General features: G+C 33.5%; 1 protein-coding gene across 1 annotated transcript in view; it reads right to left on the reverse strand.

The window, feature by feature from the left end:
• DCX-EMAP (Doublecortin-domain-containing echinoderm-microtubule-associated protein) overlaps positions 1-26094 on the reverse strand; it is a 32421-nt gene that overhangs the window by 5384 nt on the left and 943 nt on the right. Inside the window, exons 2-10 of the mRNA XM_090105577.1 lie at positions 8725-8907; positions 7475-7591; positions 6388-6515; positions 5810-5934; positions 4711-4849; positions 3519-3668; positions 2676-2847; positions 2312-2407; positions 338-475 (exon numbers count right to left, since the gene is read on the reverse strand). Of these exons, the coding sequence (XP_089961703.1) occupies positions 338-475; positions 2312-2407; positions 2676-2847; positions 3519-3668; positions 4711-4849; positions 5810-5934; positions 6388-6515; positions 7475-7591; positions 8725-8907 (1248 nt within the window). The remainder of the gene's footprint in view (positions 1-337; positions 476-2311; positions 2408-2675; positions 2848-3518; positions 3669-4710; positions 4850-5809; positions 5935-6387; positions 6516-7474; positions 7592-8724; positions 8908-26094) is intronic.

The raw sequence follows: 26094 nt of genomic DNA on the forward strand, positions 1-26094 counted from the left end.
TGATTTTAATCGAGAGCTTCTATATTCATTGCTTCTATACACTAAATATAGTTATTTTACATTGTAAGATACTACTAGGTATTAGGTAAATAGGTTAATATTTAACCATAAAGAAATAGTAAAGAAAAATAGATGAAAAATTCAATAGGGTTTTTTCTATTCTGTGTTCTAGCTTACGAAGATTCTTCTGGAATTTAGTTAATATCCTTTATGATTCTTCTAGACTAGTTGAAGTTCTTCTTCTTGTTAGAAGATACCACCATTTCAATAGATATCTAGTTAACTACCTACTGCAAAGGTCTTTAAGCTAATACACCTTTTAATTTATAATACTCACAGGTTTGATAATATCAGTCCGTTCGAAGAATCCATCTTTGCGCCGATTCCAAAATGCGAGGTGTCCTTTACCATGCGTGATGAGCAAGTTATCATCGAGAGGATGGAAAGCCGCTCCTGTTAGCTCTTCTTGAAGTGTCTGTAAAGAATATGCTGATGATCCACGTAGAAATATTGGCGAAATATAATGCGCGAAAAAACAAAATGTAAAGCGGGTGTTTTGAAGTTTACATGATGACATTCCAAAGAGTAAACTAATTTGTGCATATTACCACTGAAGTAAGTCAAGATATTGACAGGACTTCTCGTTTTAATTTTTTAACCTTACTATCTCCCAAAAAGCTCCCAGAGAAACAAAAGAAATTGAGGTTGTTACTTGACACAGGACACTAAATTTGAATATAGGTATTATTTTCGTGAGTTCATGATAAAAGGTACAATGCTTTTTCATTTAAAGTTCATGACTGTCCAACTTTTATTTCGTATGTTTCAAATAAATTCAATAAAGAAGGAGGTCGCTTGTCGAGGCGTCGCGTGACACATCAGAAAACTAATTCTTAGTATTCGTTGTTTCATTATCAAATTGCCATTTTTATTGTTTGAAATGCGTTAAGGTACACGTGCAGTACGCTTGTATTTTATGTTTTTTTGTATATCGTTTCATAGGTTGGTTTATCAATGTCCGATTTTTATGGTAAGGATTGTGTTGCATGTAAGTATGAAATGCAAGCAAATATATTATCATAATTCCAAAAGTACAGCCCACACTGCGATAGTCTATAAGTTCTGTAAATAATGCATAATACTTATGACGTTAAGGCTATTATTAATAAAAAAATGAAGTAAAGAACTAAACTAAAGTCTTCCACCCCGTCTGACTGTTCGCGATGAACTTTAAATTACTGCACAATTCTGTTTTGACCTTAGGATTGCGTGGTTCTCAATATGATATACGATAGACTACGTGTATTAGATTTTGCGAAAAAAAATTCCCCCTTATGTTTTAGGACAACCTTCTATGGATAGTTTAATATTGTATTTTCCTAAAGAGTGTTTTCCGAAACCTTTACTAACTAGGTTTTTTAACTAAGGACATAATAATCTATACTAATATTATAAAGCTGAAGAGTTTGTTTATTTGATTGAACGCGCTAATCTCAGGAACTACTGGTCCGATTTGAAATTCTTTCGGTGTTAGATAGCCCATTTACCGAGGAAGGCTATAGGCTATATATCATCACGTTAAGACCAACAGGAGCGGAGCACTCCGGGTAAAACAGCAGGGCACAGCTAGTAATAATATATATCTCGTCTATATTATGTTCACGACACATCACGTGATCAAGCGAAAGTGCACAATGGCGACAATCGCAAGCTTAATCTAAGTTTACGGTGAACCTTGAGACTTACAAGGTTTTTGATCACGTCATTGTTTGTTATTTATTTGGAAATAAATCATCTAGAATGTTGATAGGAATGCATTGTGTAATTTCGTGATATCGCTAAATATAAGCTATTATTATATCGTAATGGTAAAATAATATTACATATTATTGAAATGGGCGTGTGTCGCTTATCATCTGATTACATGTCTGTGAAAGTGCATTGCTATAAAAATAGATTGGAACAATAATCGAGAACATTACATTATACATACTATGTATAATGGAATTTTATTCATCCCAGAAGTTTTATTTAAGCGTAATCTTTGAGTGTCCATATAGGCATAGTCAAAGGCTAAAAAGTTATATTTTGAGACAAAATATTGGTTGACGATAATTGAACGTGACAACGTCCGATTGTGCTTCTTTGTCGCTCGTTGCGCGCTCTCGCTTGCACTTCAAGCCTTACATGGAACGCCTCAGAGCGAGGTAACGCCGCATGAGTCATGTTTTTTCGTGCGTGAAGCCGGCTCTATCGAATTATATGACGTTGTCACGTCAAAAATGAATGCGTATTTAATGTGAATACTTACAGCAACTTTTCCAAGTAAGTGTCCCCACTGCCACTGCCACACAGACAGTATGCTTTCCCGTCCACTGTCTACCGCCATGACGTAACTGCCTCCGTTCTAAAAGAAAAGGAATTTTGTACGTTTGACGAGTTGACATAATAAATGGAAATTCCGGATAATATAAGAGAGAAATACAGAAAAAATATGAGATATCTGCATGTATATTTGAAAGAAAGTCAAAGTGTTAATTACATGAGTTATAACTCAAAAACGACAGAAGGGATTTAAACGATTTTTGGTTTGTTGGATTTGTGCACGTTAGCTTAATACATTAGTTACTATATCATAGCTAAGGGTCGGTCACACTGGGAGCTATAACACTCACGAGCTGCGAGAAGGCGACAGCAGCGACGCCCGCCTCGAACTCGGCCATGCCGAACACGTGGAGCGTCTGTAGCGTGTCCGTGCTCCAGATGCGCACGTGCGCTTGTGCCCGTCGCCCGCGGCCTGCTCGCTGACCGCTCGCTACTAGCTCGCGCGAGGGGTGGAGTTCCATACTAAGTGTCGAAGAGAATTTGTATTAGCATCGACACAATTTGATAATGTACAAAGTTTGAAAGTCCAGTATAATTTTATATTTTTGGTTTTTCGGCATTCAAATGCTTTATAAATATAATTTTATAATAAAATATAAAATTCAACAAAAAGGTCATGTTCCATCGATTTAATATTGTAATCATTGAAAAATTTATCGTATTGGTTGAGATAGATGTTAATTATCTCAATAGATGGCGCGCGGTGTGTCCCTTAGACACATAAAACTGAAAAGAATAGAATAAATTCGATCGCTCTGACGGGTCACGGGGGGCCGAGTTGGTCAAGCGTCCGCCCCGGATTGGCGTGAAAGGGTGCGGGTTCGAGTCCCGCCTCGTGATCGAATTTTTTCTATTCTTTATAAATTTACAGTCCTGTATAGTATAGGAGAGAACTATTACCGTTCTCATTACCGTTCTCATGCAGGGTGGGATAGACAAAGCAAAAATCTAAACAATCGATATCTAAATAGAAATAATGCATTTTATTTTTTCGAAAAATAGATTCGATTCCTGAAAGGAGAACAATTTTTTTAATAAAAGCAGTTTAGTCGCAAAATAAATCACATCGTTAAAATTATGAAAATACACTTTTAAACATAAAAACAAATCAAAAATTATAATCTAAATCTCACCACATAATATCTTCAGTGTGACCAATATAGTGCCTCTGTGAGTCCTCATCCCGATCATACATAACGGCCACTGCAGCTACGTAGTATAGCAGTTCACCGGTGGGAAGGACCCAGAGGTTCTTACGGGAATCTGACCCTCGGTAGCCATACCTGTTTTGATATAATTTATTATTTAATTAGTTATTAATGAAGTGGTTGTCTTGACTTCGGGCGAACTATGAAACGCGAGAAAACAGTTGTTAAGTTTTCTCATTTCTTTATATTAATGAACTAGCTAATCCGACAGACATAACTTGTAGAAAGCGTAAAGTTCAAATAGCCGTTAAGTTTTTTTTTCAAGCGTTCTTTTTAGGCATATTTTCCTTAAGATTATTTTGCATAAGATCCTTCTTCAAGAATAATTTGCGAAATCGGTCTTCTTAGGCATACATTTCTGAAGTTCCTCTTGCATAAGATTATTTTCCAGAAAATAAAAGAAATCAAAAATCGAAATTGGCCCAGTAGTTTACGCGTGATGCGGTACCAAGGGAAATAGGGATCGTATCATAAGCAATGGGTCTTCTAATACGTTTTACTTTAATTTTTAAATACTTTATAGGAATAGGTTGTTCTCGCACTTATTACCTATAGTATTCCCTAAGGACTTAGATTATTATTATTTCGGTACCTAAATCACGTAGGTAAGTATGTCAGTTAAAAATCATAATTAATATATGGTAAAAACCTTCAACATAATTTAGGCTTCCTAATAAAATTTGGAACATATGTTGAAAGGAATAAAATTTACTTTCGTTCAAATTATTTCACATGAATTTTCTTTTACGTCACTGTAAAGTCGGTTTTACGGGCGAAGATTTTACGTGACAACGTCTTTTTCTCGATCATAGTTGAGTGGGAGAGAGACGCAAGGCATTCGGCGGGCCTCTCTCTCGTTCGGTGACTCATCGTAACGTTACCGAGCGTTACACTTTTTCATAAGTGACTCCCAGTCGCAACCTAATTTAAGACGTTGTCACGTCAAAATTCTACCAATCCTAACTTAGAATTAAGAATAAATGCCTACTGTAGTATGAAATAAGGTCTATATTCATTCGGTAAATCTAATACAACGTTTTTAATGTTTAATGAATTATTAATGAAAAATTTTCGGCACTAAATAAATAACAAAAAAATCTACTAAAATTCTACTTACACCCAGTCTAACTGCATTTTCTTATCGGGTGGAGAGTTATCTATAGGAGGATGGTGTATGGGCGGATAGAAAGTTCGTCGTAAACCACGGATCGTCACTCGCATTGGTTCTTCCTTCAATACTTCCAAGAGGGTGTAGTCTAAAATATATAGTTTTCATAATGCTTGTGACAGACATAAGTATTACAGTTCACGGTTTCATCGGTTAGATTTACATGACTTTGTTTAGGTTATAATACTATTTGAACCTTATTAGCACTAGCTTTCCACCCGCAGCTTCGACCATGTCATTTCAGGGAAATTCCCATCATCATTTCAGTTTAATCGCAGTAAAAAGTAGACTATCCGACTTTTCAGAATAATCATACTATAAAATCGCTGTGTTGCGACATGAAAGACAGATAAATTAACAAAAAAAAGACGGGTTGCACTCCGGGAGTGCCGGCAAAAGTGAAAACTTGATTATTAACGTTGAGCATGTTTGATATTTTGGAATGGTATCCGTCTTACGCTTTTTCGGTCAGATCACGTGTCCTGACGCGAGTTTAAGATTTTATACCCATTATTAAAAGTGCTCAACGCCGCTAAAGAAGTTTTCACTTCAAAAACACACTTTAAGTAAGTATATAAAAACCACTATTTATGTCGATAGCCAATACTGGTAAAGTATGACATGTTAGGGACTAATCAGACACCGCGCGTCTGTCACGCAAATGGGCGGTGACGATTCTAATAAGAACCTCCCATAAAACTGATATCGTATGAAATTGTTAAAACATTTATCGAAACACTAAACTAAATTCTAACATTTCGTGGAAGTAAGAATTATTACGAAATAAAGCAAATTTTTTTGAACTAGTAATATAAACTCAAAACATAAAGGTATGAATCACATTCTTAGAATCTCTAACTACTATAATTTTGAATAATAAGTTCTTACAACTAAACAATTTTTACAAAATAACACACAGTAATAAAGATAGTAGATAAACACGAACATCAGGATATTCTATAGACACAACAATTATTCACAAAATAAATAATAATAATGAAGTCAGAATAATAAAATCCAAAAACAAATAAAAAATAAATAGTCAGACCAGAATTCCGGATAATTTCTCCCTCAGGCGCATACAGTACGCGTGGTCTGCTTTTGCTGCGAGCGCGTCTCCCGCGCGTGTCGTCTGATATCGGGATCGCTGCTACGTTCGCCCTTGAACGGGATCTAGCGTATAAATAATTTATAAGAAAAAATCAGTTAATAATTAGCTTATAGAAAGTTTAATATCATAATTGAAGGGCTTAACGCTATCGTACACAGCAAGTACACTATTAGTAGTAAGCTGGGTAGAGCAAGTGATCTTTCTGTGTAAAGACCACTGGTACACAAAGTTCGGGATAAAAATTTACGTCATGTTGTAATAACCGACAGAAGAAAGGTATTTATGCAATTTAAAGTAATTTATTTAAAGTAATGAGCATTAACATAATCTATTTTGAAACCGCAACTTTTCAAAAAACATGAATTGATGACCAAAAAGAAAACGAATATTTACTGTGAACATACGTATGCTACGAACTTTCTCAATCGAATTTCATCAAAACTGCTAAAACATTCTACATTAACTATTTAGTCATCAATACAATACAAAGAAAAATAAATAATATTATATACTACCGTCGTATCGGTGATTCTATAGGCAGAGCTGCTACTCCAGGACTCAGAGCAGGTGGAACCATCACATTCCCCAAGTAGAATGTTTCCACGTCAGCAAACTCGTTTCGGAGTTGGGAGAAACTTCGCACCTATTGTAGAACATTTAATTAATCTATACTAATACAGTGAAACTTGGTTAAGTGGGACCTGGATAAGTGAGAAACCTCCATAACTGGAACTCATGCTGAGGTCCCAACACTTTGGCACTGAATTACCTCTGTTAGTGGAACGAGGTAAACCTCTATATCTGGGATTTGTTCTTTCGATTTATCATCATAGTTACCTCTATAACTGAGACAGCGAGTAAATTTTATATGCATAAACCTCTGTAACTGAGATAACATTGTTTGTTTACTCATTCTTATTCTACCCACAAATTCCACACGTAATTCCAAGTACGTAAGTACAAATTTTGAGCTTCAATTACCTTCAATTTTAGTTTCGCTTTACTATCATACAGATGTTTATTTGAAAAATGTCAAATTATTATTGGGACCCTCTGTAAATGTAATGTAATGAATTTATTTATACCTGTATATCTGAGACACTGGGTAAGTGGAATACCTCTATAAGCGAAACGACATTGCCGGTCCCTTGATGTCTCACTTAACCAGGTTTCACTGTATTATAAAGCTGAAGAGTTTGTTTGTTTGTTTGTTTGAACGCGCTAATCTCGGGAACTACTGGTCCGATTTGAAAAATTCTTTCAGTGTTAGATAGCCCATTTATCAAGGAAGGTATATATCATCACGCTACGACCAACAGGAGTGGAGCCACGGGAGTGAAACCGCGCGGAGCAGCTAGTAAACAAATATATTAGCAGTAAAAATGTATAAAGAAAACATGTAAGTGTCGAAAGATGATATCTAAATATACTCAAATTAACGTCAATCTGCCCAATAGGTAAATCGATCAGTGAAACAGTTTTGAAATGCATCTGCCCTTAAATATATCGCGTTATTAGGTAGAGCTTTTTCGCTTTGATTTAAATATAAGTAATTATTTCTTGTTGTATTTGGATAAATAATAAAGATAACAGTAATCTTACTTCTTGTCCGTTAATAGTGTACATCCTCTTAGCTCCACTCATTTTCAATACTTGACCAAGATCTTCTAATACCTCTTCGAATGGTTGTGTTGTCCTTAGATTTAATAGCACGCGACACTGCAAAAAAATCAGGCTCTAGAAACCATAATAAAAACATTCATAACAAGAGCGCTAAATTTTTCAATCATAACTTTAATTCCTCAATCATCAAAACAATATCAAAAGTGGGGCTTTAATAAAATCATTTACCAAGGCCATAAACCTAAACTATACGGCACATAATTTATGACCTAAATGTGGAAATTGAAACTGTTTCACGTAGTTTATCGCCAAGGTTTTTGCATTGAAACCGTCCCAATAAACGGTATGAAAACCTTAGTTTGGCTTCGCGTTTAGCGCCACTACACCCTTCAATTTAGTAGCGATAAGGGCTCAGAAAAGTACACGTTACTTAATCAAATTTTAATCGTTTCGTGCTAGCTTATTATAAATAGGACTTCATATCCAAGCTGTTTCATTGAAACTGGTTATTTTCTGACGTCTCACCTTTAATCAGCACACTGGATTTACTATTTGTTTCTTGAAGTTTCTAACGTAAAAATAAAATTAAAAATTGTACCATATGAAGTCTGAACACGTAAGCTGTGAAATATGTTTAGACACGAACGGATTGTCTTTAATGAAAATATGTTGGTTTTCTAGTATTCACGAACAACGAAAGCTCGAATTTATGGACGGCAAATTCTATTTATGAGTTTATATCACATTTTGTCCACAATAGATAGGTAGTTAGTATCTTCTGAGCATTATCATTCGCAGAAAGTTTTATTCCTTAGAATGTAACAGTTTACTTAAAAATTAAGTTCAGTTTAACTAATAGCATAAGATATAAATTTTCAAATACAAATAAAGCAATCAATATCCATAACACACACTTAAACTCATGAAATTATTGTGTTGTTACCAGCCTTTATAAAACAAAGTTTGTATTAAGTCTTTCCCGGCTTTAAAGAGACTCAAAATATATTCTAATGGGCATTCTTCACAATGGGCAGCGTTGGCCCAAAAATGATCGTCTATGTTTGTCGCTATTACGACGATTATGAAAAAAACATCTACAACGACGGCCGATCATAGATATTTAGGCCCTCTACACTTGTGATTGCCCAACGCTGCCCATTGTGAAGAGGTCCCACAAACAAGTCGGTTACATACAAATATACAGCAATTAAAAGCATATTAAAAATTACCTGTATAGAATGGTCCATATTATTAATGATCCGTATCACTCGTCCACTCGACGGTTTGCCACCCCCCGGGGGAGGGGCGTCTGACTCCGCTACCGATTGCTTACGAGTGCCGGCGCGGGACCAGCCGCTGGCTGTGCTTGTACCACCGTACCACATGCCGTTCTTTTTGCCGTAGCTTGCGGCCTGTAGAAGGATATGAGCTTTAGGTGGTATAAAAAAAATATTATTTGTTTCAAAAAAATGTTACATATGTTGCATTGAACCCCACACTAGGATCCCCTGTGTTGTGAGGCTCAATCTAAATAATAACTCTTATTATCTCCCCACATTTAATAGTATAGAATACTATTAAATGTGGGAAGAAGAAAGAAACTATTATCATAGTTTAGGCATATACTCTTATGTTTAAAGGTTGTGTTATTTAGTAGGCTTTATATTTACATGAATTTTATGTTAGTTTGTTGGTGAATACAATAGTAATTAGACGTAGCATACATTATAGTTTTGTGGCTTTGTTTGAGATTGTAGGCATTATTGCATAATCTAGTGGCAATAAAATAAAGTTAACAAAAGGGGCTTTTCCATTCATAGAATCGTCGTAAAATAAATTTTGAAAATTAAACATACAATCATTGAAACTTGTACCTGAAAGACAAATTTTAAGTAGAAAATAAGTGTAATTCAGATGATAGGTATCATGTTGCATGTAGTATATAGTAATTTAGCCTAATAAAAATATTGTAGAGAATATCTTAGTATATCTATGAATAGTATCTTCTCACTCAATAAGAAACATCAAGCTTTTAATTAAAATTCAGGCTTCCAAGTCACTTAGTGCAAAACAAAGGTTGCTGAAACCGAGCCGCTAATATAATATAATACATAGTTAACAAAGTGAAAGTAATTTATCATGTTACAGTATACAGTTCGTGATTAACCTTTAAAGTGAGTTTTATGTAAATCATTTCGATACTCCATTGAGCGCGTGCGACTTGGACGTAACACATTTATCGTAGTTCATTAGAAATTTTATAACCTTATGGAAACATTGCTGTTACATTTCTGATGTTTTTTGTAATTTCTCAACGTTACGGCTTTTAACCCAGATTGTTTAACCTAATTCCAAGCAAATTATACGAAGGAATGTTCATTACCCCGCAAGAAAGACGACAAAATATTTTGCGAAAAATATTTTTAAAGAATTGTTGTTGCGATGTTGATAATGTTTTGTGTGTTTGCGCAGAGGGTTTGGGTCTAAGGTTGCGCACATAAAATAATTAAAAATAAAATTTGATTGAATATTACGTAGAGATCGTTTTAATTGATACTGGCAAATTTTAAAGGATTATGAATATTATAAGTTACCACTTTCAATGTTTTTTTTTTTTTAAATGTTTAAAATAAATAGATAAAAAAATAATTTAAAAAATATGATCATAGTTAACATTTTCAAATAGATGTGATTGGTACCTAAGTTCAATGTTCATGGTAGGTATCTTCGTATTATATTTAATTGGCTTGTTATGTTAAATATCTATCCCACCAGCATAGGTTTCAAAAATAACCTAAGTGTTGTAATCATTATGTGTACAATAAACTTCAAAATGTTTATTAAAAATTAAAAAAATACATAATACACCGCTGCTCTTAAAAACTCACCGTGAGATTGTCAGTGATTCTCAAATTCTCCGCACTTTTCGCGTAATAACGGATCCTTATTCGTGATATTTTGCACTAGTGTAGGGAACGGCGAGCGACTGACCACTGGCCGGGGTAAACAAATCCGACTGGATAAGTCCTTGGCCGATAGCCGACCGTACCTCAAGGACAAAGCTTATCGTTTTCACGCGTGCAATTAGAATATCCAACCCGAATGACCCCCTGGGTACCCGTCACGTAAAAACTTTCGGTGGACTTTAAGAATGCTTTGTTTCTCTCAAAGGGTCTTCTGTAGTGGTTTTTGTTTTGTACTCTAGGTCTAGAGCGTGTACAAGCGATGAGGGAATATGTCGCGAGCGAGGTCACGTCAGAAATTGCTGCATAGAAAACGGACTGCGGTGTTTTCCGCGATTAATACTTTCGGTATATCAGTTAATTGACTTCTTTGTGTTGTGTGTCACAGTATAGAAACAATTAAGATCGTTAAGATCTTCGTTTTTGTATAACTTAATTGCTTCATTTGGTAGGTGTTTTTGTTTTTCATTTACTCTCGAAAGATTTTATATATAACTAGATAAAACATAGAATTGGTTATAATTTGTATTCATATAAGGCGGTAATTAATTTCCCTTTGCTAAAGTATATGAAAAAATATCTTAGGTTAAAAGCAATATACTGCATGCATTGCTTAGGCGCTCTGGAAAAGCCGGGTCTTATTTTTGAATAATTTGTATTTTTATAACAGGCTAAGCCTTTAGCTAAGCGTTTATGTAATGCCGATTATCGCTTTTTCCCTAAAATTTTGAATACCATACAGTCTGTTGTGAGTGTTTTTATGTGTGATTATTGTCACCATAAGCCCATATATATATATTACCAATCTACGTGGTTTTATACATCAACTACATGTGATATGTATGCGATAAAATACAACTTACTGGTGGTGGCGTGTAGACTGGCAGTGAAATGACGGTGAAGGCGTCGTCGTCGCTGTCCACCATCGAATTAGCTAACCAGCGGTATCTGCTTGGGCGCCACACGTTTATTTCTTTTGATAACTAACGTCTTTAATGTAAGCGCTTTTTACGCTGCAAATCTCTTATAACGGATTCAAGAGCTTTTACGCTGGATTTTTGCGTGGTTTTAGACAAACAGTTAGGCGCTTTTTACGATGCAAATCTCTTATTTCGGATGCAAGCGCTTATACGCTGGATTTTTTGCGTGGTTTAAGATACACGGTTAAGCGCTTTTTACGCTGCAATTGTCTAGTAATTTTAGATGCAAGCGCTTTTACGCTGAATTTTTTGTTTAAGGTAAAGAGTTTTTGGGGTTCTGTGAATGGGACAACAACGATAGGTATGAATTGATTTATAAGTAGTTATTAAATGAAAATGTTTTTATGTGCGTGCGCAGCCAAAATACTGCGTGTTTGAAATGTATTGTATGAAATGAATGTAGATGTAGTGAGTATATGTTTATGTGTGTATGGCGTATGATAATTTTTATTTCTCTAGATTAAATTATTATTAAGTTTGGTAACTTTTGTCAGATGCGTCTCGATATGGACCCCAAAATACAGGCTGTCCTAGTTTGGGGTCCAAATGTTACATGTTTGTACCTAACCCACAAATTGATCAATAAATGATTTTTATTTATTTATTATTATTATATACCTAATCGATTTTTATGTTGGTTAATTATAGTATAATTATTGATAACTATACCACATCGGAAAGTTTTGTAATTTCATAAAATAGGTAGTTAACGAAAGTGCATTTTGAAACTGCAAATATTAATATAAATTTTGTGAGCAGAGAAAAGCTTTCTAGAAAAATCATTTGTAAATAAAGTCTTTACGTTGGGCTTTTAGAAATGCCTTCATACTTCAATATTACATAAAAGTAAAATATTTCTTCATCCTATTAATATTATAAAGGCGAAAGTTTGTAAGGATGTATGGATGTATGGATGTATGGATGTTTGTTACTCTTTCACGTAAAAACTACTGAACCGATTACAATGAAATTTAGCACACATATAGAGGGTAACTTGGATTAACACATAGGATAGGTTTTATCCCGGAAATCCCACGGGAACGGGAACTATGCGGGTTTTCCTTTGAAAACGCGGGCGAAGCCGCGGGCGGAAATCTAGTGTATAAATAAATCCACACGCGAGCTTTCATATAAATATTTTGAATAACTCTTATTTTTTTAACGACCTCTCTATAGTTAGGTTTTTTTACGCAAAGATTCGAACTCTAACAATAATTCCAATAAAATGATTTCAGATACTTTAATTAATAGCTCCTAACAAAAAAGAAAATTAAAGATTATCTTACCAAAATATTTAAGCTGTAGGTATATCTTTAAATCTTACGAATATTAAAAGTGTTTTTCATGTTATGACTCCGGAAGGGAGGAGGGTAAAAATCACATATCTATATGCCTATTTAAAATATGAAACAATTTTAAATACACATTATATACCATTATTTTGTTTACTATATTGTATTACACCAAATACCCCGAATTTTCATCGTCTAAATTTCAAAATGTTTTTACAACACGAGATTGTATTTACCGACTTGGCTGAATAATAAATAACTATTTAATTACTCGTTTAAATGTCACTCGCGTTCAGTACCTCCACTCAAGTTCAAGTACCTAGCTATCATGCTCTGAGTAAAGCCTTGTTCATAATACACTAAGTTTATACTGAAAGATTAAAATTTCTTCTACATATATAAGCGTAGGGTTTATGAAGATGGATATATGTCTGTTGCTCGAAGAAAAGCTCTCTAGCGACTAAGCTTTAACGATTGTTTTTAAATAGTTTATTGGCGATTGATTCTTAGCTGATTACAATTTTGTTTTTACTATTATCAGGTGCTTTTCTTGTCTTATTAACAGTTTTTCTGTGTATTTTATAATTTAGATTATAGATATCCCGGTCACGTGATGTAAATGTAATCTTGGATGAAACTTTTTGGAATTTTATTATTAGAGAGATATATTATACCTATGAGAAACATAGATATAACAGTCGTTATTATTTTCATATTTATGTGATCATGGGTTTAGTATAATGATAACTTTTTTGTATTTAACATAAAACGGATATGACGTGGGTCCAATGCAAATGAAACAATTTGCATACAGTGCAACTTCACATCAAAAGATATATGATTCAATGATACCATGCATTCGCTTTTTAATTTAATATTGTTTGTATCAAATATATGAGCTCGTAAACAAAATGAATTCACGAACGAACGAATGCTATAATGTATGAATTTCAAGCAATGGAAGCTTAAATATTTATGAAGTATGAAGAATTTCGTTACGTTAATTTAAAATTTCCAAATTCTTATTAAGAACCGTTATATATTATACTGGTATACGAGGGCTAAAGGTTTTTTTTATAGACGTAAAGACTTTTATCACTATCACTAAGACACTGAATGCACCGAGCTCTATCGAACAATTAAGACCATATAAAAGAAACGTCGTAGTTCCTAGACTCCATATGGGGTACTAGGCCCCACAACAGCTGATAGAACCGCACTAACAAAACAAAGCCACCGCGACTTATCACAGAAGGCACTCAGCGCCAACATCACGTACGCGGAAATAAACTTTATGCTAATGAAATAGAGTTCCTATTTCCCATTACGAGGTATGCGAATGAGACGGCGGGTTACGATCAACTATTTGGATTTGAATACATTGTTGGGAGGGGCTGGTTCTGTCCAAGGTCGCTCTCTACAGTCCACGCAAGTTATACTGCCCACCGTAAGTAAAGCCTGATACACATCGACGATATACAATTAGAACCCCTTTATGGAGGTCTCACGTGTAACTAAGAGCCACAATGTCACGAAGGGACCGCGCGATAAGCTTAAGATTACGCATAACGAAATTAAGAATATTAGGCGAAGGTTGGAGAGACCTTGATCCATTTTTTTAATTTGGTGCTTGTGACATAATGAAATATTGTTGGTTTTCGTGATAATATTTGCTCTAATAATAAATACGCAGTTATTGTTAATGACGTGGGGAAATAAAACAAATACGTTTCAGTTACAACGCTCTATTAACCTAAATTAATTTCGGGTTGATATAGGTTAATAGAGCAATTTTACCAAACCAAGGATTTGAGACACATAAATTTGGTTAAAATTGTTATTTCTGTACAATGTAAATTTGTTAGAAAATAAATTATAGGTAGAGTGTAAGCACATTTGTTAGTTTATTTTGCGTTTGACGCATGGTAATTAAGTGAGAATTAGCAATAGTTACGACGAGATGATAAAATTTTCTAAAGCTTTGACTACAAGAAAAGTTCACACGGATTACTCCTGCTTCCTGTCAGCCTAAGCTTCATACATTTTATTAGTTGAAATGTGCATTAAAAACATTAAGTATTATAATAATACAATAATTAATCAATATATGTGTTCACAGCCTTACATCGCGATTTACTGACCGTTCGGACGTCTGACCTAAATCCCTAATTTCGACAGGCCCTGCCCGATACAATGCGATCGCTCCGAGCCCGGAAAATGCAGTTTATGCATTGCCATGCAATCTGTATCGATAACGTATTAAATTTCAAGGAATTATTAAACGTTTTCCTATGGGTTAGGTTTGGAGAGCCTCATTTTACATAGAGGATGTCCGATAGGTATATTTTGTAACATTTTCATGCTCTTCTCAATAAAGGGATTCATTTTAGTTATTTTATAAGATTGAATGTATAAGGTTTTTGTTGGGAAATGCCCAGTTGGTTACATTGCATAGATTGTCGCAATCGAATTCAGTAGGTAATTGTTGTGTGTAGTTATTCATCATTGAAGCATTGCATTTATAAGCTATCTAGAGGTAGAGACATGATTGTTTATTCTTTCAGTATCATAATATAATATGACGTCGTTTTTACGTAACCGAAAGCCGTATTACCGTATTACCGAGTTCTCTTGTACCCCACCTTTCAATTAGAACACCCTCATTACCAATGACTAATGTTATTTTACCCTAAATAAATATTAAAAATTACCTTACTTTACAATTATACGTTTGGAGCAGTATTACATAAGAAAATCAGTAACCTAAGATAATTATATATTATGACTAGATTTCCGCACACGTTTCTGTAGGATTTCCGGGATAAGAAGTAGTCTATGTCTTGTTCTGGGTCTTCAGCTACTTACCTACCAAATTTCATTGTAATCGGTTCCGTAGTATTTGCGTGAAAGAGTAACAAACATCCATCCTCACAAACTTTCGCATTTATAATATTAGTAGGATTTGTTATAACCATAACAAGACACAAAAATGTTAATTGTATTGCGGAGTAGGCGTTAAGGTTTTGAGCAATATTGTGACGCATGACTCTGCTTCAATTAACAAATATTTGTGCTTTCTTTAACCGCCTTGTATTTGACCTACAGTTAAAGTTATTAATAGTTAAGTAATTGAAATTATATATTACTGAGAATCTATTTATTGGAAGCTTTTATGAATGTAGAGTAAATAGATATTATATACCTGTGTATATGTTTTACAGTCGGTTTCTTTTATGTTACCTTGCCACAGTGGTGGTATAATCTTCTTCTTCTTATATATAAAAATGAATCGCAAAATGTGTTGGTAAGCGCATAACTCGAGAACGGCTGAACCGATTTCGATAATTCTTTTTTTATTATATTCCTTGAAGTACGAGGATGGTTTTTATGTAGTGAAAACGTAAATATGTACCACGGGCGAAGCCGGGGCGGACCGCTAGTCTTATATATAAAAATGAATCGCAAAATGTGTTGGTAAGCGCATAACTCGAGAACGGCTGAACCGATTTAGATAATTCTTTTTTTATTATATTCCTTGAAGTACGGGGATGGTTCTTATGTAGAGAAAACGTAAATATGTACCACGGGCGAAGCCGGGGCGGACCGCTAGTTAAATATAAATGTAACTAATAATTGTTGAGTGAACATTAGAAATGCATTTTTTAATCGTCTATGCGATATGCTATGTCTTTAATTTTTTTAATCTATTCTATTGGCTACTAAATGCTTAAATTTCAGTCTTAAGGTTGATGTTCCGACCGTCCCTCCATACATTTTTGATTACCTCTAAACACTTAACACAGACACTATTTCTTTAAAACTAATCATTTTATCACTTCTCTATAATGAAATGTGTGCGCGTTCGACCTTTTTAATCAATAATTTACAATATTTACTTAGAAAAACAACAGTAAAATACCGGAAAAATTTGACACTTCTACAGTAGTGTGCGTGACTTTTGCCAAGCGAAACACGACATAAAGCACGACATCTAGCGCATAGACTATATACTTATTACAGATCTAGCGCGTCAATGTCTAAACGAAAGGCGATGTTTAGACATTGACGCGCTAGATGTCGTGCATTCGCGTTCGTTATCTTATGCATAATGAGCATAATTCTAATAAATCAAAGTTCTGTGTAAAAATTGAGTAATTTCATTTCCAATCGTTCAAAGAAAATAACAATAAAATAAAATAAAACTAATGACCTTAGAAACTATGTTTTTTTTTATTTATTACTCATTATTGTTCGTCCGTCGTAGGTCTGTAAACTGTATTGTACACTGAAGGTAAATGGTACTGTAGGTACTTTAGTTCGGCGTCGTCGCTCGTCGGCTTGATATAAAATTACATTCTTGATTTCATTGACACGCGCTATGATTTGCGCGCGGAATTTCTTGTGTTGTGAATTTATTTTTGTATGCTATGCATTTTAATTGATTCAAATTGCAATGTTTCTCTAGTATGCATTTGAGACTATATTGTAAATTGTAATAATTGATCGTGGGTATAGTAATTAATTATTCTAATAACGCAATTAGTAATATATGTATTTTCGGTGGGATTCAAAACAAAAAATTGGCCCGTGATTTTTATGAAATTTCACCACATTGCAAATCACATCAATCATAGTTCATACACATGTATGACGAAAGTGATTAGTATTGTGGCTAACATTGACTCATCAGTTCATCACTGAAACCAGTGATAAATCAGTACCTATATCATATTGTGTTTGAATATTTTTAAACAATGATATAAGTATACAATTATTATAAATCGGTAAACTATCAAAGTAATCACAAACTTGCAAACATTGGTAAAATGTCCAGTAGTTTATGAGCCTATTCATTACAATCAAACAAACAAACAAAGTTTTCCTCTTTATAATATTAGTGTAGACAAACACTATGAATACGATCACGAATGCAAATTCGGGGATTTTCTAATTATTGCTAAATAATAATTGAATTCGTTTTGAAATACTCTATAATTTTTAGTGTATAAATAGACATTTATAATGTGGTGCTCATTTTTTTTGTACTGCTAACGCTATTGTAGGTACCTATTTTCGTTGTTTTATTTCAAGTGAACACGGCCATACAATTTTGTCACGAGCCGCCTATGATTGTAGGTACTTTTGTTAGGCTCCTTCGTCGTCCGCGTCGGCTCGAAAGTTCTTGATTTCATTGTCACGCGCTATGATTTGCGCGCGGATTTTCTTGTGTTGTGAATTTATTTTTGTATTATTATTATTTTTTATTTATTTTTTTATTTTATTGATTCAAATAAAATATTTCACTAGTATGCATTTGAGACTATATTGTATTATGTATAATTTATCGTAGGTATAGTTATTCTTATAACGCAGTTATATTTTCGGTGGGACAATTTGACCCGTGATTTTTCTGAAATATCACCACGTTGCAAATCACATCAATCATACACACGTATGACGAAAGTATAGTGGCTATAATTGACTCATCAGTTCATCACTGAAACCAGTGATAAATCAGTACATATATCATATTTTATTGTGTTTGAATATTTTTTAAACAACGATATATACAATATTATTATAAATCGGTAAACTACCAAAGTACTTCCGAATTTTCAGACAGACAAACAAGTAGTTTGAACACGCAGTTTTCTTATACTAGTAGCAAAAATCAAAACCATAATATTATGTTTCCCTACTATATTTTACTAAAAGTCGAGTGCGTCGAAATCGTAAATAATAATATGTTTTTCACCTTCCTGGTTATTTTCCCATAGTAAATAGTGTTTTAGGTTTGTTGTTGTAGGTAGGAATAATAATAATTATTCTTACATGTTGGTTATGAAATGTATATTGAAATAATTTACTTTTACAAATCATTAGTGATATAAGTTTTGAGTGAAAATGCTTGGATCAGCATAATATTATATGGTACTTCAAATACATGTTTTGATAAAAAAAACAATAGTGTAATAAAATAAAACTGCGTTTTATTGTAATCAATGTTGACAATTTTAAATTCCAAAATTATTGATCAATAAAATAGTTTACACCAACAAATATAACTTTTATTTTTATAACAATCGTTCATAATATAAACCGTAGCAGGTGGCGTTTTGAAGTTCTGTCTACTCATACAGAAAAATGGAAAACTTGTTTTTTTTGTAAACAATTTATTACTCATGTTGTTTGGCAACTCGAAGCGTGGTCGTCCGTCGTAGGTACTTTTGTTCGGCGTCGCGTCGTCGTCCGCGTCGGCTTGATATAAAACATTCTTGATTTCATTGACACGCGCTATGATTTGCGCGCGGAATTTCTTGTGTTGTGAATTTATTTTTGTATGCTATGCATTTTAATTGAATCAAATTGCAATATTTCTCTAGTATGCATTTGAGACTATATTGTAATAATTGATCGTGGGTAGGTATAGTAATTAATTATTCTAATAACGCAATTATATTTTCGGTGGGATTCAAAACAAAAAATTGGCCCGTGATTTTTATGAAATTTCACCACATTGCAAATTATATATTATACAATTACAATTACAATTATTATAAATCGGTAAACTATCAAAGTAATTACAAACTTGCAAAATATGCTTTTCCGAATTTTCAGACAGACACACAATTTTATTAGTTTGTTTTAGCAAAGTAGGTACCTATACCTATACGCTTACGTCGCGCGTCGCGTCGTCGAAAACGGTGCGCCCAGAAACAAACATACCTAATTCAGTTACAATCCTTTTTTTGTTCCGTAATTTATTGTATTTATTCTAATACGATTTTTTTTATTCGTCGGCCAGTTCTACTAGGTATAAAAAGATAAAATTGAAATATAATTATTGTAGCGACAGCCATATTATGTTACTATGTTTTCGTAAATATGTTTTTCACCTTCCTGGTTATTTTCACATAATCTTATCTTATATATAAAAATGAATCGCAAAATGTGTTGGTAAGCGCATAACTCGAGAACGGCTGAACCGATTTCGATCATTCTTTTTTTATTATATTCCTTGAAGTACGAGGATGGTTTTTATGTAGAGAAAACGTAAATATTATGTACCACGGGCGAAGCCGGGGCGGACCGCTAGTATATATATATAAATGAATCGCAAAATGTGCAGTGTTGGTAAGCGCATAACTCGAGAACGGCTGAACCGATTTCGATAATTCTTTTTTTATTATATTCCTTGAAGTACGAGGATGGTTCTTATGTAGAGAAAACGTAAACATGTACCACGGGCGAAGCCGGGGCGGACCGCTGCGCTAGTCTAATATAAAAATGAATCGCAAAATGTGTTGGTAAGCGCATAACTCGAGAACGGCTGAACCGATTTCGATAATTCTTTTTTTATTATATCCCTTGAAGTACGAGGATGGTTCTTATAGCTAGAGAGCTAGTTAGTTTAGTTTTAGTGCAGTGGCAGTGTAAATGTTGTTGTTGAGGTTATGTAAATTTAACACTTTAGTTAACTACCAAGATATAAAGAAATGAGGATAGGACACAATAACTATTGGTTGAGGTATTTATAAACTCATAATATACTTTTAAAAAAATCACGTTTTAATAAATTTCTAGAATTAAATTAGAACAGCTGATTCAAAATAGCCTAAAAAATCTTAATAATAATAATTACGCTTCACAGCAAGAAGAAATGTACCATATGTACCCGCACAAAGTCGATATTGTGTTGCCTACCGTTCGACTCAATGGCTAGGGTTGTAACTACCTTTAATAATTATTACCAAACTAATAAACCGAGTGATGCGAAATAACCATAATTCTTTTAGAGTTTGATAAAATGATCAGGCAGGTATTTTCTTTAATCCTCTGAATTCTCGGTTACTAAATTGTATCGTTGAAATTATTCTTAATCGCGTAAATTTAATAAATAATCATATGGAAAACACTTTTCATTTGTTTTTTTACTTTCACGCCCAACTACTATACAATAATTACGTTGTTTCGGTATTTTGACGAGAAAACGCAGGAAACATCCGTTGTATCATTTTAGATAGATTGTATATTTTGTATCTGTAGAATTGAAATCAAAGCTATGTATATGTTGTCTCCATTCTTTTCTTATCGGATTGTTGATCCCAATGCGAATGCGTCACTTAAATTTTATAAAAGACAATTAAGAACATCAAAAATAAAGTGATACGTAAATATTTCACAGTGCAATATATTATGTAATTAATAATAATTATATATTTATGAAAAAATAATTACATCAGATTTAATAATAGCAATTGTTTTGAATGTACATAATATGAATAAATGATTACATCATAATAGTAATAATCACAATTGTTTTATTTCCCATTTGTTGCAACCCTAGCATATTTTCATGTAGCAGCAGAAGTACCTACACTGGCGGCGCGGCGGCATCGTGCGACATCAAAGGCATTGCCTTACTAGGTAAGTTTATAATGACTCATTTCTTTTATTATATAATTTACGTTTTACTTTTACAGAATCCGATTCAATGGATTATGAAGACGAGTCACACAACGCCATACGATAGTGATGATGAATGAACATTTCAACATAAATGCATGCGTCAAGTCTGTAAAGTTTTGTTGTCTGCTGAAGTCTGTACGCAATGAAAATGTCTGCCGTTTCGAAAATAAGTTTTTAAGACCCTAATAAATAAAATATATGAATGGCAGATCTGGTCAAATACTTTCAAAATTGTATTTTTTTCAGCACTTTCATAAGTGTCTGCCAGAATGTTATCCGCGTGATAATGGTCTGCCATTGTTATTTTCCGATAGTAATAATAATCTATTTTCAAATATCAAAATGGCAGACGTCGTCAAATGGTTTCAAAGTTCGCCAAAAATTTCCACCTGTCTTACCTAAGCGCGCGCCCCGTCCACCACTCTGGGCTTAGTGACTCCTCATCTCATGTATAGTAGGTATAGGGGAATCAACACACAAAAATCCAGGTCTGGTCAAATACATACAGGTAGCTTTGCGCTAGCTCTCTAGCTATTACTTCTTATGGAGAGAAAACGTAAACATGTACCACGGGCGAAGCCGGGGCGGACCGCTAGTAAATAATAAAATAATAAATAGTGTATTAGATTTGTTATTGTATCTTGTATACCTACGAATAATTATTCTTACGTCTTGTTGGGAAATGTTCAAATACCTACCTATTGAAATAATTTACTGTTACAAATCATTAGTGTTATTAGTTTTGAGTGAATAGGCATGGATCAGAAATTCAGAATATAATATGCTACTAACTACTCAAATACATACATGTTTACACAACAAACACCACTGACCTCTATAACTATAAGTTATAGAGGTCAGTGACCGTCAGTGACAAACACTATGGATACCTACGCTCGCGAATGCAAATTCGGTGATTTACTAATTATTGATACCTAGTCATTGAATTCGTTTTGAAATAGCCTGTACTTTGTAATTTTTAGTGTTATAGACATTTATAAAATGTGGTGCTCATTTTTTTGTAATAAATCATCCCGAACGCTATTGTATTTTCGTTGTTTTATTTCAAGTGAACACCTATACAATTTTGTCACGAGCCGCCTCTGGCCTCTGGGTGAAATAAACAAGTCAAATGATTTTTGTTCTAATTGTATTTTGGTAGTAGTTTGTCTAGAATTTACATTACCATTGTTTAATTTTTATTTTGTATTTGTAGTAAAATAAAAAGATGAAAAACTTCATTAGGTATATTGTACGACACCTCACTCTGAATCGCGCTAGCGAAATTTTTTCGTTACAGAGCACATATACAACTTTCGGACAATCTTCATTGAGGCCGGCCGGCAAATCGAGTATGTCGAGAAACTTCACTTATTCGATGGAGGTATTCTACCTTCATTCCTCCACAGTTGTGGGACCCCGACGTGCATTGAACACGCAGCTTTCTGATACTAGTAGCTAAAATCAAAACCACAGATATGTCTGTGATCAAAACCATAATAATATTTTTACCTATTATTTTACTAAAAGTCGAGTGCATCGAAATCGTAAATATGTTTTTCACCTTCCTGGTTTTTTTTCCATAGTAAATAGTGTTTTTGATTTGTTGTTGTATGAATAATTATTCTTACTTGTTGGTTATGAAATGTATTTTGAAATAATTTACTTTTACAAATCATTAGTGATATTAGTTTTGAGTGAAAATGCTTGGATCAGCATAATATCATATTTGCTACTTCAAATACATGTTTTGATAAAAAAAAAACAATAGTGTAATGTAGGTAATAAAATAAAACTGCGTTTTATTGTAGGTAATCAATTTTGACATTATTTATTTCCCAAAATTACAATAAAATAGTTTACGCCAACAAATATAACTTTTATTTTTATAACAATCCTACTTCCTACTAATGCGAAAGTTCATACATGTTTCAAAAGAAAAACTTTTACTTTTACTATTATTTCAATTTATCCGGTTTAATTAAGACTTAATATTGATACATATGATCATTATAAATACAAATAGGAATTAACAATATAACGAATACGTGGCACAACTAAAATTTTACCGATACCACCCGTGGTCATTCTCCTTTGTGGGTCATTTGTAACAGGATGGCGGTTCTACAGCGAAAAAAGAAAAATGATGGTCAGAACGCTGATACCGGATACCTTAAGATACTGTAATATAAAATATTACTAGATTAGATAAAATATTATAGGTAGTATCTTCACCGTGTGTGACGCGCTTTACATTCACGCCATCTAGAGTTAAATCTTTATCATTTTTGTATACGTCTGTGTGTGTAAACGACCCTGTATGCAATGACAGATGTTAAAACGCATAATTTTACCGAATTGGGTGGATTTTAAGGCAATGATATAACATATTTCAATAAAATATAATATTCAGTAACCGCCATGACTATTCCTAGGTTTGATGACTATTCCAATTACGCAAAAACTCAAATAAACTAGAAATGTAGAATTCAGCGCCATCTAGCGGGATATTGGCTGGGAACAGATCGTTGCAATCACCTTAAATAATAGCTTTGATCGAAATTGTATCTACAACATGACTTCACAGGCACGCCTTGGTCGTTAAGATGCCGCATTTTTACTTTAACATAACTAAGGTGTGAAAGGCTTTTACTAAAGTAATATAATAACCTAGAGGTTATTTATTGTTGACTGGTTATGCCATGTTATCTTGGTAATACTGAACGCGATATATGTCTATACACAATGTATATTAGGCAAGGTATATTTAATGTAAAGAGTAAGAATCGATTAAACGTAACAAATAAACGTAATTTAATGTTCACAATTCAAAATCATAACAAATATGTATCATCTTCCTCCAATTCCATGTATCGATAAATATATTCCATTGTTAGTTTAGGCACGATAGCACTCGCATCACTTTATTTATAATAATCACATATTTTATTATAATAACCGTCGATTTACTAAACCTTTACTACAAGTTAGAATACGCGGATATGAGGCGCTACGACTCTACGCCGCTACAACGCTACGGTCACCTACGATGCTACGAATATGCTACGCAACTTGAATAAACGAGATTTATGTATTATTCACTCGGTAATGTTTTATTCATGATTCTTTCATTTGCCTAGTAATTGATATTATGAAAATTTCATACGTGATACGTTAATTATAGTAGTTTTAATTAAAAGGGTCGCCAAACAAGCAATATATAAATTAAAATTTAATATATTATATATATATAAAATAAAATTATAAATTGTTAGTGCACACCCATAAGGGTAGAATGTATTAGCGCCTTAACATTGTAATAACACCTTTTTTGTAACTACATTCTTGTAATTAAATGAAATTTGAATTATAATTAACAGTTTGTATTGAGATCAGGAATAAATAAATAAAAATAAGTAAGAATTATTAATTGAGATAATTTATAGATTTGAAGACATAAAAAAGACATGAAAACTGAACCGATTTGGTATCATGGACGTCATACTTTTGTCCGTGTACTCGTGGCTGTTCCAAATTTTAACATAAACATTTTACAACTTTAAAAAGCTTTAATTAATCAAGCATATTGTTATCAAACCGAAGCCACTAAAACTGTGTTACACAAACAACGTGTTTTAAACAAAGAAACATTTCATTCCACAGGACGTATAATGAACACAAAGCATTAATTTCATTGCGGCAATAGCTCATGCGTTTAAAGATTAGATGTTAAGGTTCTACCGTGATGCATTGTAAGTGCAAGGTGGAGCATTGCCCCCTGAAACGATGCCAACCGGCCGCTTGCTTGTGTTCATATTCTATATACAGCTTAGTTTGAATTCATTTATTCACTTAAGTTTTAAATAATTAACGTTTTGAACGTTAGTGTTGTCTTGGAAAAGGTGGAATTGGATATAGCTTATTGAAACAGGATATCAAGTTTTTGTTATCTATACTAATATTATAAAGCTGAAGAGTTTGTTTGTTTATTTGTTAACGCGCTAATCTCGGGAACTACTGGTCCGATTTGAAAAATTATTTCGGCGTTAGATGGCTAATTTATCGAGGAAGGTTATAGGTATATCATCACGCTACGGCCAACAGGAGTGGAGCCACGGGGGTGAAACCGCGCGGAGCAGCTAGTTTAAGATAAAATAGATAGCAATGTTTTTGTTTATTTAGTTAGATACGTCTCGTCCTCGATAAAAGATAAAAGTAAATAATGAAAAATGTAAATATATCTAGTACGATGTCGTGTATACTGTCTGGTAACATATCATAATTATATTCTGTAAAAGTTATTCACGAAAACGTGCCCTGTTATGTAATTAAAGAAACTGCAGAATTGTATACCCGCACCAATTTTCCATGCAACTAAATAAAAATATAATAATACATAATCAGAGCAATCAAGAGTTTTCAGAAACGAATACAACAAACATTAGGTTCTGCGTAATTATTCGGTTTCCTTAAACGATATAACATCGTTTAGGTTGAATTTGTTTGCAATTAGTTTTTTGTATTGAAGAAAATTGGTTATGTAATCAAAATGCAAATAGTGAGGACTCAAACGGTGCGTGCCTTATCCTGTGACCTAAATCTGGGCAAGGACGTAGCCTCGAACGGAATGATTTAAACTAAATACCCTAAATATTACAATTACGATCATTGGGTGCTTGATGAGGGCCAAATGATGAGGATTGATGAGAGTTAGCTCATATAGGACATTGTTTGCATTGTTTTATGAAGACAAGATGATAAAGTTAGCTTTGTATATTTTTTTGTAAAATTAATTGATATTATCATATATGCGTATTAAGTAGCGTTATTTTTTATGAAGCCAATTTATCGCATTATTTATATTGTTGGTACTAACGTCCTAATATTTTGTATCT

Source organism: Colias eurytheme, chromosome 9 (genome assembly GCF_061535395.1).
Source record: "Colias eurytheme isolate Ceu_HAF_F1 chromosome 9, ilColEury1 Martin Lab GWU primary, whole genome shotgun sequence".
Classification (NCBI taxonomy): domain Eukaryota; kingdom Metazoa; phylum Arthropoda; class Insecta; order Lepidoptera; family Pieridae; genus Colias; species Colias eurytheme.